Raw genomic sequence first — 14142 nt, 5'->3', positions numbered from 1 at the left:
CTCATCTCACGCAGATTTTGGTGGCTGGCGCTGCGTAAATGTGTTGAGGACTATGTGTCAGCCTGTTGTACCTGTGCTCGTGCTAAGGTGACACATACTCGGCCTACTTCTTCCGTTACCCATCCCGTCCAGACCTTGGACGCATTTGTCCATTGACTTTATCACAGATTTACTGAATTCTTCAGGAAAAAACGTGATCCTGGTGGTAGTTGATCGGTTTAGCAAAATGGTGCATTTTATAGCATTGCCTGCTCTACCTAATGCCAAGACTCTTGCACAGGTCTTTGTTGATAACATCGTGAAGCTACATCGCATTCCCTCTGATGTGGTGTCCGATAGAGGGACTCAGTTTGTTTCCAGATTCTGGAGAGCGTTCTGTACTCGTCTGGGGGTCCAATTGTCCTTTTCATCCTCATTCGAACGGACAGATGGAGCGCACCAATCAGAATCTGGAGACTTACTTGAGATGTTTTGTTTCAGAGAATCAGGAAGAGTGGTCTTTATTCTTGTCGTTAGCTGAGTTTGCCATTAATAACCGTAGACAGGAGTCCACTGATAAGTCGCAGTTTTTGGGGCATATGGATTCCATCCACAGTTTGGCACATTTTCTGATTCTCAAACTTCTAGTATTCCTGAGGAGAAACGATCTTCCTCTTCTTTGTCTTCGATTTGGCGAAAAATTCAAAATAACCTGAAAAAGATGGGCAACAGGTATAAGCGTGCGGCTGACAGGAGACGTATGAGTGGTCCGGACCTGAGAGTGGGTGATTCTGTGTGGCTGTCTACAAGAAACATTAAGCTTAAGGTACCTTCTTGGAAGTTGGGCCTAAGATTTATTGGTCCATATAAGATTTCTGCCATTATTAACCCTGTAGCCTTCCGTCTTGAACTTCCTCAGGCTTTAAAAATTCATAACGTATTTCATAAGTTGTTGAAATGTGTCGAACCTGTTGAGCCGTCCTCCTTGCCTCCCGCTCCTGTCATGGTGGATGCTAATTTAGAATTTTAAATCAGCAGGATTGTGGACTCCCGAGTTCTCTGTAGATTCCTGCAGTATCTCGTCCACTGGAAGGGTTACGGACCAGAGGAGAGGATGTGGGTTCCATCGGCTGATGTTAATGCGAATCGTCTGGTGAAGGCCTTTCACAGAGCCCAGCCCTGATAAGGTCGGTCCTGGGTGCCCAGAGGTCGACCTTAGAAGGAGGGGGGGGGGGTACTGTCACAGTCCCTCAGGTGACTGGTGTCAGGAGATCAGGGAGACTGGCTGAGCGTGGAGGAATCTAACAGCCTCCTTGATTTCTCTTGATTCAGTGTTGATAGGGTTAATGACCACTTCCCTTTTCTCAGCTGTTGCTCAGTGTTCATCACTTCTACCCTTTATAGTCTGATCCCACCCTTCTGACTATGCAGTAGATAGCTTCATTTGGGTTTGGCTGAGCTGGTATGAGGTTCTCTCTGGTGTTCCTGTTCTTCCATATCTACAGAAGTTAAGTGTCGCGGTTGTTTGTATTTGTTATATTCCCTGTTTGTATCTGGGCCTGAGACAGAGACTTCCATTCGTCCATATGGGGAGGAATGGGTTGTCTCTGGTCCTATACTTATTCCAGGGCCTTATAGGGAAATAGGGCCTAGGTATACAGCATATGAATATTCCTACCTTCAAGGTCTATTCATATTGATAGGTAGTCAGGGCCCGGATTAGGGTTGTCTAGGAGGTGACCTGTTTCTTCCCTAGTTTCCAGGAGTTTCCCCCCACACTGATCGTGACAAATACCCAGATTGGCCAAATGCAGCGTCCGGCAGATTGTAATGAATAATGCAGTCTGACCAAGAATATCAGTCCCTGGTGAGACCCAGCAGCTCAGGCATAGTCATTAGCTGGGAAGATAAGAGATAATTACAATATTAATTAACCAGTAAGTAAGTGAACCCCTTACATACAGATTGTTGTATGATAGTTGGTAGAACACGCACAGAATAAAAGAAGCAGTGTCTGGATGAAACCATGTGAGTGAAGGGGGAGATTGGATGCGTCTTAGAGAGGCACTGATACATGTGATCTATAGAGGCCGGAAACGTAACAGGCAGCAACTATAGAAACGTGAGGCGGATCAGTTCCTGGTGTTTCCGCAGCTTTCTCATGAGGTCGGACCATCAAACATTTAGTCTATCAGGGTTGCCATTATGTTGGATGGTGCCCTCTGCAGTACATTCTGTTGCCCCCCCCCCCCCCCCTCCGCCACTAGGATGTTTTCAACCATATGCATATTATAGTATAGTGCCTACATAAGACTGCCATATATTGACCAAACTACCTTTCTATACAGTCACCTAAATAACATTGTTATATAGTACCGTCACCAGAACATACTGTAAAAATAATATACTGCATAGTAGAAGCACCACACAAGTAAATACTGCCATACAGTGCTAAAATAACAGCAACATAGAATGGAAATGAAAACTGTCCCCTATGTCACATTAAAGTGCCACTATACTATCGGCTAAAGTACCCAAATACTAGCCAGAGTGCCCAGATATAAATGCCATATTAGTAGCACAAGCCGAAATACAACCAATACCAAATGCTCCCCAGACCCCTGCTGTACATTTCCTACTTGTAGGTGCGTTCACCCCCCCTGTAACACTAATATACCGCTATCATTATATCACCCCCTCTTACAGGTGCTGACCAATATTATATATAAGCCCCTTTAAGCTGACAGCTGCAGTTCCCCTTCTCTGCACAGTCATCCATCAGCGCCAGCACTCACCGGGCCGCAGCCTGTTATCATGTACGGTAATGTGATTATTCAGAAAAGTCTCTAAATATAGTCTGTCCTTTATAAACATAGCTACTGATACAATAATCATACTGCCACATACATGAGGGATGTCAGTACAGCACACCGCATCTAAGTCTAAAGGGAACATTTTACACCAATAATTTACGGTAATCAATTGACCTGTAAATCTAACAACCAGATCCCCTTGGATTCATAGATAAAATGTTATAACAGTTATATTTTCTACTTAGCAGTATTATAGTAGTTATATTCTTGTACATAGGAGCAGTATTATAGTAGTTATATTCTTGTACATAGGAAGCAGTATTATAGCAGTTATATTCTTGTACATAGGAAGCAGTATTATAGTAGTTATAATCTTGTACATAGGAGCAGTATTATAGTAGTTATATTCTTGTACATAGGAGCAGTATTATAGTAGTTATATTCTTGTACATAGGAGCAGTATTATAGCAGTTATATTCTTGTACATAGGAAGCAGTATTATAGTAGTTATATTCTTGTACATAGGAAGCAGTATTATAGTAGTTATATTCTTGTACATAGGAGGCAGTATTATAGTAGTTATATTCTTGTACATAGGAGCAGTATTATAGTAGTTATATTCTTGTACATAGGAAGCAGTATTATAGTAGTTATATTCTTGTACATAGGAGGCAGTATTATAGTAGTTATATTCTTGTACATAGGAGGCAGTATTATAGTAGTTATATTCTTGTACATAGGAGGCAGTATTATAGTAGTTATATTCTTGTACATAGGAGGCAGTATTATGGTAGTTATATTCTTGTACATAGGAGGCAGTATTATAGTAGTTACATTCTTGTACATAGGAGGCAGTATTATAGCAGTTATATTCTTGTACATAGGAGGCAGTATTATAGTAGTTATATTCTTGTACATAGGAGCAGTATTATAGTAGTTATATTCTTGTACATAGGAGCAGTATTATAGAAGTTATATTCTTGTACATAGGAGGTAGTATTATAGTAGTTATATTCTTGTACATAGGAGGCTGTATTATAGTAGTTACATTCTTGTACATAGGAGGCAGTATTATAGCAGTTATATTCTTGTACATAGGAGCAGTATTATAGTAGTTATATTCTTGTACATAGGAGCAGTATTATAGAAGTTATATTCTTGTACATAGGAGCAGTATTATAGTAGTTATATTCTTGTACATAGGAAGCAGTAATATAGCAGTTATATTCTTGTACATAGGAAGCAGTATTATAGTAGTTATAATCTTGTACATAGGAAGCAGTATTATAGTAGTTATATTCTTGTACATAGGAGCAGTATTATAGTAGTTATATTCTTGTACATAGGAGCAGTATTATAGCAGTTATATTCTTGTACATAGGAAGCAGTATTATAGTAGTTATATTCTTGTACATAGGAAGCAGTATTATAGTAGTTATATTCTTGTACATAGGAGGCAGTATTATAGTAGTTATATTCTTGTACATAGGAGCAGTATTATAGTAGTTATATTCTTGTACATAGGAAGCAGTATTATAGTAGTTATATTCTTGTACATAGGAGGCAGTATTATAGTAGTTATATTCTTGTACATAGGAGGCAGTATTATAGTAGTTATATTCTTGTACATAGGAGCAGTATTATAGAAGTTATATTCTTGTACATAGGAGCAGTATTATAGTAGTTATATTCTTGTACATAGGAGGCAGTATTATAGTAGTTATATTCTTGTACATAGGAGCAGTATTATAGTAGTTATATTCTTGTACATAGGAGCAGTATTATAGTAGTTATATTCTTGTACATAGGAGGCAGTATTATAGTAGTTATATTCTTGTACATAGGAGCAGTATTATAGTAGTTATATTCTTGTACATAACAGACAGTATTATAGTAGGTATATTCTTGTACATAACAGACAGTATTATAGTACTTATATAGTTATTAGTAGGAAAGCAATATAAGAATTTGCAATCGATGCTCCAGTCTATGTGACTAATAAGCACATAACTCACCATGTATCACACTGACTTTACACAGGGAGAAGTTTCATTCCTTTATAATAGTTTTTATGTGCTCAGATGGCTGACAAGTCGGAGTCCGGGACCCTGGAGGGTGACGAGTTTGTGCTATTTTACAAAGCTCTGACCCAGCGAGATGAAGTCCTTAAGATATTCCAGGACTTCTCAAAGGATGGCAAGAAACTGACTCTGTTGGAGTTTGTGGACTTTCTGCGTCAGGAGCAGCAGGAGGTGGACAACACTGAGGAGTTTGCAATGGATCTTATAGCCAGATATGAACCTTCAGAGACAGGTAAGATGTTAGTAATATATCATGACTTGCTGCTTTCTTCCAGTCTGTGGTAAGCCACTAGTGTTGAGTGAATCAGAGTATCCCCCAATTTCAAGAAAAATTTAATTTGTCACGAAGCCAAATTCCCTCGCGATTTGTGGTAGTGAATCAACTTTTCCTAAAATGGCGGCTAAAAGTTAAAAAATTATACTCATCTCATTCACTTGATTGTGGAGAGGCCATCCATTCCCATCCAAAGCACCTGCGTAAAGTGTGAAGACATCACCACGTAATAACGCTGGCCATGAGCGGTGATGTCATCACTGATGAGGTCACCGCGCAAGGCCAGCATGATCACGTCTTCACGCTCGCTCCAGGTCCTTTGGTGGGTTTTCATCAATCAAGACGGGGGCGGACAGCCTCTCCGCAATCAAGTGGATGAGATGAGTATAATTCTTTTTTCAACCCCGGATTAACTCCTGAGCACCTGAATGCTTGTCTCAGATGCCGCCATCGGCGTTGAACATGGCATCTTAGGGGTTAAATGACGGGGGACAATGCCGATTGCTGTTCTCCGTCATTGCTCTATACAATAGAAGGCGATTGGTGACGAAGTGATTCGTAACAAATCAAATTTCTTGACCAAGTTCGGTGAAGCAGCTGAATCAAATTTTTCAAACCTTTGCTCATCACTAACAGCCACAATTGTAAACCCCACAAATAACTGATGTTTGCTTCAATCATAGTCAGTTTTAAGGTCTCTGTCAGTGAATGAGAACACTTTTGTTTCCATTCACAGGCAGTAAACCTGTGCTCAGCTCCTCCTGCTCTCAGCTGAGAAGTGGATACAATTGTAACCAGTCCAGACAATGCTCTGTGAAACATCCTGGACTCCAGACTGATACATTGTAGCGAACTACCAGAGAGCTATGTACGGTAGTGTGGACTGTGTTTGGTTAGGTTACTTTCACACTTGCGTAAGGGCTCTTTCACACCTGCGTTCTTGTCTTCCGGCATAGAGTTCCGTCGTCGGGGCTCTATGCCAGAAGAATCCTGATCAGGATTATCCTAATGCATTCTGAATGGAGTGAAATCCGTTCAGGATGCATCAGGATGTCTTCAGTTCTGAAACGGAACGTTTTTTGGCCGGAGAAAATACCGCAGCATGCTGCGCTTTTTGCTCCGGCCCAAAAAACTGAAGACTTGCCGCAAGGCCGGATCCGGAATGAATGCCCATTGAAAGGCATTGATCCGGATCCGGCCTTAAGCTAAACGTCGTTTCGGCGCATTGCCGGATACGACGTTTAGCTTTTTTAGAGTGGTTACCATGGCTGCCGGGACGCTAAAGTCCTGGCAGCCATGGTAAAGTGTAGTGGGGAGCGGGGGAGCAGCATACTTACCATCCGTGCGGCTCCTGGGGCGCTCCAGAGTGACATCAGGGCGCCCCACGCGCATGGATCACGTGATCGCATGGCACGTCATCCATGCGCATGGGGCGCTCTGAAGTCACTCTGGAGCGCCCCGGGAGCCGCACGGACGGTAAGTATACCGCTCCCCCGCTCCCCACTACTACTATGGCAACCAGGACTTTAATAGCGTCCTGGCTGCCATAGTAACACTGAATGCATTTTGAAGACGGATCCATCTTCAAATGCTTTCAGTACTCTTGCGTTTTTCCGGATCCGGCGTGTAATTCCGGCAAGTGGAGTACACGCCGGATCCGGACAACGCAAGTGTGAAAGAGGCCTTAGAGGATTGCCGTTGCCGGAACTGGAAATCTGTATGCAAACGGATATCATTTGTTTCCGAATCTGGATGCGGATCCGTCTGACAAATGCATTGAAATATCGGATCAGTCTCTCCGGTGTCATCCGGAAAAATGGATCTGGTATTTTTTTTTTCACATTCTCAAAGGTCTGCGCATGCGCAGACTGGGAAACCGGATCCGTTTTTCTGGAACACTTGGTACCGGATCCGGCATTAAAACATTTCAATTGAAATTAATGCCGGATGCGGCATTCCGGCAAGTATTCTGGAATATTGCAGCATGCTGCGGTATTTTCTCCGGCCAAATACCGTAAGAGGGACTGAACTGAAGACATCCTGATGCATTCTGAATGGATCGCTCTCCATTCAGAATGCATGGGGATAAAACTAAAGCGTTTTTTTAATGGTATTGAGCCCCTAGGATTGAACTCAATGCCGGAAAACTTTAACGCAAGTGTGAAAGTAGCCTTAGTTAGGTTAATATCCTTCTGCATTTAAATTGTATTTCCTAGTATTTTAGGGTGGACTGACTGGGAGGAAGATGGTTGACCTTATCTCTTTGGCACCTCTTTGTAGCCTTCACTTAGAACCACTATGTATTTGAGCCTCTCTTGATGAAAGTTGCTTTGAGTTCTGTTACGCCTGCTTGACTATCACAAGCGCCTAATCGGAACTATAATGTGGGTAGTAGCCATCGCTGTAATATCGCCCACGACCTGTGGGGGCTCCACTACAAGCTGCTGCTGTTTCTGGCATTGTCTAGACTGGATACAATTGTATGCGCTTCCTGTGCAGGATCTGGTATGTACACTGATTTCTGTCACTGAATGTAAATACTGTAGGCATGAACTCATTCACTGGCAGAAAACATATACATCATGTAAATGGTGAGGAACTAAAACATGAAGTCGTAGAACTTTTCATTTATAGAGTTTATCTGAAACCAGAAACGCTCTTTAATTGGAAGAGTGAATGACTAGAAGAACTAACTTCCATCCTGCTATCATCCACATGTATTCGCAATTTAACATGCTGGTCCAGGATTCCGTTTTTTTCGGGGGAGGGCTTCCTTCTCTCTAAACATGGTGGATCAGTTCTGCCTCCTCTTTCAATACTTGATCCTCCTTGATGACCACAGAAATCGGGTTGTGTCTGAATCAGATCTTAGTCTTTGAAGGCCATATTCATAGTCTTGGTAGACTAGCTGGCCAACAATTGTCCATGCTTACCATCATTGGGAACTGGATCAGAGACTTGCATCGTCAAAAATAAACTTTTTAGATGCTTTGGTTCCTTCTTCCCAGGTGTAATTCTGGTTGGCAATTGATCTCACAAAAGATCTTAATCTTCTCCAATCTACAGGATATCAACAAGACTATGGTCTGAGAACTCAGTCTACGATAGAATTCCTTCCTATAGATCTGTGGTCTCCAACCTGTGATGTTGCAACTGTTGCAAAACTACAACACTCATCATGCCCTGGGAGGTCTAGTTTTGCAGCGGTTGGAATGCTACAAGTGGAGACCACTTCTTTAGATAAATGGGGTGGGTGGGGGGGTTAAAATGATAGTAGAGTGGAAGTTTCAACCGAGGAGCTGTATGATCTACTGCCCTCTTCCAGAAGCAACTGCTTCCCCTTTGGGACTTTTATCTCTTAAGATTATGAAAGGTTCTTCTTCTTGGCTTGTTTCAGACTACTGGTCTTTGCTCTCGTCTTAAAGGGGGTTCTCCAATTTGGACAATCCCTAATATGAGAAGGGTCCCTTGACGATAAGCAAATCACAATACTCCCCCCTGTTGGGCTCGCCAGAAATCTGCCCGTAAAGCCTGTATTAGATGGGCGGATTTTCTGCCAGATGATTGCTAATGAGCATTCGTCGTAACGCTCGTTGGCGATCATCTGGCAGTGTAATACTGCCGCCAATTACGTTTGCTCGTTCATTAGGCAATACAAATATTTTGACTGGTTTAAAAATAATCGTTTGCAGGCGGCAGATCCTGCTGTCTAATCACGATCTGCTGCCTGTCAATGATTGAGTATGGGGAAGAGCGATGGTATAACGCTCTCTCCTCCCTATACTGTGGAGGAGATCGCCGCATGTAATAGCAGAGGTCACCTCCGCTAGTGAGCAGGCGATTGCCGGGAAGGAACGTTTACTTCCCAAAATCACCTACAGAAGCGGGCTGGCTAAGGGCTCATACACACAAATAGCAAATAGCGGTCTGCAATACATGGGTACCGGCCGCGTGGTTGGACCTATTTACGTGAATGGTTTCGAGATTCGCAAGATTCAAAATAGAACATGTTCTATTTCTTTGCGGTGCAGAGACACAGACCGCGATCCCACAGAAGCGCTCCGTACCTCGCGGTTTGCGGACCCATTCAGTGCAATACAGGCTTGGCTGCACACAGGGCATGAGCCCTAATACAGCCTTAAATTTTTAGTCTTCCAGCAGCGCCACCACAGGACAAATGAAGCATTGCACAGCGTCTATTCGCACCTGTAGATTGCAGGACAGGGCAGGGGTGTTTTTTTAAGCAGGTCAATCCTTATAATTCATTTATTTCTCTGCCTTGTAGCAAAAAAGCTTCACGCTCTGAGTATTGACGGCTTCCTGATCTACTTGTGCTCTGCGGCGGGATCCATCTTCAACATGAGCCATCAACCTCCGTACCAGGACATGACGCAGCCGCTGTGCCGTTATTTCATCTCGTCCTCCCACAACACCTACCTGATAGAGGACCAGCTACTGGGGCAGAGCAGCGTGGAAGGTTATATCAGGTGAGAGCATCATGAGTCCATCATCCGTGAACAGCCGGTGGGGCGAGACCTTCTCTGGACTAATTCTAGACTCGTTTCATCCCATGCAGGGCATTAAAAAGGGGCTGTCGGTGCGTCGAGGTGGACACCTGGGATGGCCCCAATGGAGAACCCATTGTATATCACGGCCACACCTTTACCTCCAAAATCTTCTTCAAAGATGTTATATCAGCCATCAACAAGTATGCATTCAGGGTGTGTAGCTGATAAGACGAGAAATGTGCATTGACTTCTGCCCCATAGAGAATGAATGGGTCCGGATATTCCGGAACGGATGAGGACCCATTCCACGGACGTGTGAATGGAGCCTTAAAGGGTTTATTTAGTCCGGATTCCCCTTCTAGGTTTTCCCGGCACAGAGGCAATCCCACAGGCCCAAATCGCTAGGATGTGCCGCCAATGTGGGATAGGTACAGAGACCACCCGTGGGACACACCGCTATCTCTAGAAGCGGGACCTTACAGGGAAGGGGAGCGCATCACCGCGCATAGCGGGCTTGCTATTTACTTCTATATTACTTCCAAGCAAGAGGTGGCCATGCATGGTGGCGCGCTCGCCTTCACTGTACAGATAGCACCCACAGCTATCTGACATTGGTGGCATATCTTAGCCATGTGTGAGATGGGCCAACCCCTTTAAGGAAGACCATGCTGCAGAAAGAGAGGGGACTCTGCCCTAAATTAGCTCTGTGGCCCCTTCATTCTGTTTACATGGCTGAGGAGGCAGGTAATGTGTACAGGACCGAGATGAGAGATTTGTCTTCTTGTTGTATTTAGATTATTGTCTATGTTAGATACCATTGTAACAAACCCTCAGCTGTGAGGGGTATTCGTTTTGGGCAGCGTGCACTTTTCTTTGCTTGGTGATAGTTTACACAGTAAAGTCTGCAGTTTTTGTGTTTTTTCAAGATCTCTGCTTGCTGTCCTTCCATAATAACGGTCCCCATCTACCTCCTCTCCTGGTCATGCGATTGATCACACAGGTGCACCGCTCGTTACAGTCCAGTCATCAGAGTTCTGTCTTGTAATGAGCCGGGCACCTGTGCATCCATCACGTGACCTGGACTGGTTTTTTTTGTTTTTAAATACTGGGAATGACAGCAAACAGAGATATTGAAATCCATAAGTAATTCATACAGGTCACGTGGCCCAGAGAGTCTCTTTGTAAAATGTAGCCGCCCTTTATGATTATATCTGCTTCTAATAAGCTTGGTGACGCAAACACCACCGACATGCTGAAACTATGTCAGGAATACCCGCTTATGGGTGGGCTTTACATAAGCCCCACCCATTCGCAGTCCGAATTTTCCAGGACTGTCTCACTAAGGCCTTTTCACACGACCATTTGGCTTTTTCAGTGTTTTGCGGTCCATTTTCCACGGATCCGTTGTTCCGTTTTTTGTTTCCGTTCAGTTTTTCTGTATGGCATCTACAGTTTACAGTAATTACATAGAAAAAATGGGGCTGGGCATAACATTTTCAATAGATGGTTCCGCAAAAACGGATACAGAAGATATGCGGACCCATTGACTCGAATGGAGCCACGGAACGTGATTTGCGGGCAATAATAGGACATGTTCTATCTTTCAACGGAACGGAAAAACGGAAATACAGAATGCATACGGAGTACATTCATTTTTTTTGCGGAACCATTGAAATTAATGGTTCCATATACGGAACGCAAAAAACGGTCGTGTGAAAGAGGCCTAAGGCCTCATGCACACGACCGTATGTATTTTGCGGTCCGCAAAAAACGGATGCACAAAAAATATGGATGACGTCCGTGTGCATTCCGTGTTTTGCGGAACGGAACAGCTGGCCCCTAATAGAACAGTCCTGTCCTTGTCCGTAATGCGGACAATAATAGGACATGTTCTATATTTTTGCGGAACGGAAACATGGACATACAGAAACGGAATGCACATGGAGTACCTTCCATTTTTTTTTTGCGGACCCATAGAAATGAATGGTTCCGTATACGGTCCACAAAAAAAACTGAACGGACACGGAAAGAAAATAAGTTTGTGCATGAGCCCTAAGGGCTAACGAATTTGTTAAAAACGGCCCGCAAAACACTGAAAAAGCCATACGGTCATGTGAACGAGCCCTAAGTTTGAGACCATTGGCAAACAATGTCGCCGAGCTCGCCCAGACCCCTGAACGCCCAGTTACAGTGCTGCATAAATAGAGCTGCCATTCAGAAGTCTGGGTGATAACTGTAGTAGGTGACAATGGCAGCCATACTGACTGGCACTCAGCTTTCCCAGAAACAGATATAAGTGGGGAAAAGCGTAATTCTTTCGGGTCCGATTTTGCTGGGGCCTTAGGTAGATGATGCAGGAGTCCAGTCAGACGTGTACGTTGGGTGACCGCTACTTTATCGGTGATATCCCGGGACGGGTGCCAGGCGTCCCTGCCCCAGACACAGGGCGTCCTCCGCCAGTGTCATTACCGCTTATCTGCTACACCGCCGCTCTGAAGAAAGAAAGCTAATATGTCATCTTATAAATATTGCATCGCTTCCTTAAAAGTGAGATACAGTAAATGAGCAGGTGGTGAAAAACAATCTGCCGCGGGCACACCGCTGCAAGAAGACGGGGGGCACGTGACTCTGGATTTTTGGCGCTGTCCACAGGTATCCGACTACCCGGTCATTCTGTCTTTGGAGAACCACTGCAGCGTGGAGCAGCAAGACACTATGGCGCAACACCTGAAAAGCATTCTGGGAGAAAAGCTGGTGGTCAGCACGCTGGACGGACGGATTCCAGTGCAATTACCCTCTCCTGAGGTAAGAGGGCAAGACAACCCTTGTAGAGGCCGGCTGCCCCATGGAGACGGGATGTAGGCTTCTGCAGTCTTTTTTTTTTTTATTGCTCCAACGATTCTAGAGGCAAAAATTTAGGATTCATAAAAAAATAAAAATAAATCCCCTACCGTTTTTTGTATACAGCTCCTAGGCATATCTATGTGTCTCCATGGTAGTCTGATCCAGCAGTGGTGTGTTAGTCCTCGACGGTATGTAGGTTAACAAGAGGAAGCAGAAGGATTGCAGTGATATAAGCATGCAGGATCTGACTACACAGGGGTTGTTTGTAGTCTGTAACCATGGAAACGTGTTGGTCTGCATACATGGAAAACACACAATGGGAATGATTTTTATTTATTTATAAAGCTACATGTTTTATTTTAGATGGACTGGACTAATATGCAACATGTTTGCAAAAGTCTACAGGTTTTATGAGATAATTAAAGGGATATTCCACAAATGAAGCCAAACACATATGCAACCTTCTAATATTATTTGTGCATCATTTACTAATGATACTAAAGATCTTAGCTTGCAGTCATTGAATGGGAAGCTTTATTGCTTATTTCCAGAGGATGGAAAGATGTCTTGGTGATATATAATGCTCACCCGAGAGAGCCCAAATGACCCGTGCATGGTTGGGGTCCTTTATACAGATTATGCACTGAGTTCCAGAAGCTTCACCTCTGCAAACAAGGATGTACTGTACTAACACACTCTTCTCCTACACTTCCCTTACTCCCCCCCCCCCCCCACTACTGACTCGGTCTCCAAACTCCACACAACTTTCTCCATACTCTCCCTGTACTCATTCCCCCAACTTTCTCCATACTCTTCCTCTATTATCCCCATTTCCCCCTATACTCTGTACACACTCACCCCCTATTACACTCCATAACACCCCCTCAACTCTCCCAATACTCTTCCCTTACTCTGTTCATACTCTTAACACTTTCCCCATACTCCCAACTTTCTCCATACTCTCACACCAACTCTAATACTTTCCCCATACCCTTCCCTACTCGTCATACTCTCCCTGTAAGCTCTCCCTTCAACTCTCTATACTATCCTCATACGATTCCTCTACGTTCTCTAAATTCTCCTAACGCTCCCCACTCAACCTTTACAATATTCCTCCTATATTCTGGTCATACCCTAATACTTTCCCCATACTCTCCCCTACTCTTCATATTCTCACTGTACTCTATACCCTCCCCCCCCCCCCCCGCCCCATACTCAGGAATTACGAGGAAAAATCCTCATAAAAGGCAAGAAGATTGGGAGGTTGGAGGACAGTTTAGGTGAACCCTCTGAAGAATCTTACATGGGAGAAATCTCAGAGGAAGAAGATGGTGGTGATGTGGATGAGGAGAACATCCGCGGTGAAGATAAAAAGAGATCCAAGGCAGGTTCTATGTTCTTGATCTTTTTAGAGGTGTTTAACAAGGTCTTTCAATAAACATCTAAAAGGGGTTCTCAGCTTCAGACAAAGCCCTCTTGTTAGAAGGGTCCCTTGACAAGAGGTTGTTCCCAGCTGTTTCCTGTAGGGCCACCACAGGAGACATGGAGCTCTACACTGTGTCTATTCATATCAGTGGGTAATCTGTGTAATACAGGATGGGTTCTCCGGGGAGAGACGCCCTTTGTAACCGCTCTTCACTCTG

General features: G+C 43.8%; 1 protein-coding gene across 6 annotated transcripts in view; it reads left to right on the top strand.

Moving 5' to 3' along the window:
* PLCD4 (phospholipase C delta 4) overlaps positions 1-14142 on the top strand; it is a 52482-nt gene that overhangs the window by 23470 nt on the left and 14870 nt on the right. For 3 of the 6 annotated variants that reach the window (XM_044303551.1, XM_044303549.1, XM_044303550.1), the window contains exons 7-11: positions 4874-5105; positions 9433-9634; positions 9724-9868; positions 12308-12460; positions 13719-13883. In XM_044303551.1, coding sequence (XP_044159486.1) covers positions 4874-5105; positions 9433-9634; positions 9724-9868; positions 12308-12460; positions 13719-13883 — 897 coding nt within the window. The remainder of the gene's footprint in view (positions 1-4873; positions 5106-9432; positions 9635-9723; positions 9869-12307; positions 12461-13718; positions 13884-14142) is intronic. The other 3 variants (XM_044303553.1, XM_044303552.1, XM_044303554.1) reach the window with 2 other exon arrangements.

Source organism: Bufo gargarizans, chromosome 8 (genome assembly GCF_014858855.1).
Source record: "Bufo gargarizans isolate SCDJY-AF-19 chromosome 8, ASM1485885v1, whole genome shotgun sequence".
Taxonomy (NCBI): Eukaryota; Metazoa; Chordata; class Amphibia; order Anura; family Bufonidae; genus Bufo; species Bufo gargarizans.
The sequence above is the reverse complement of the archived record's forward strand: the minus strand, read 5'-3'. Positions and strand labels throughout refer to the sequence as shown.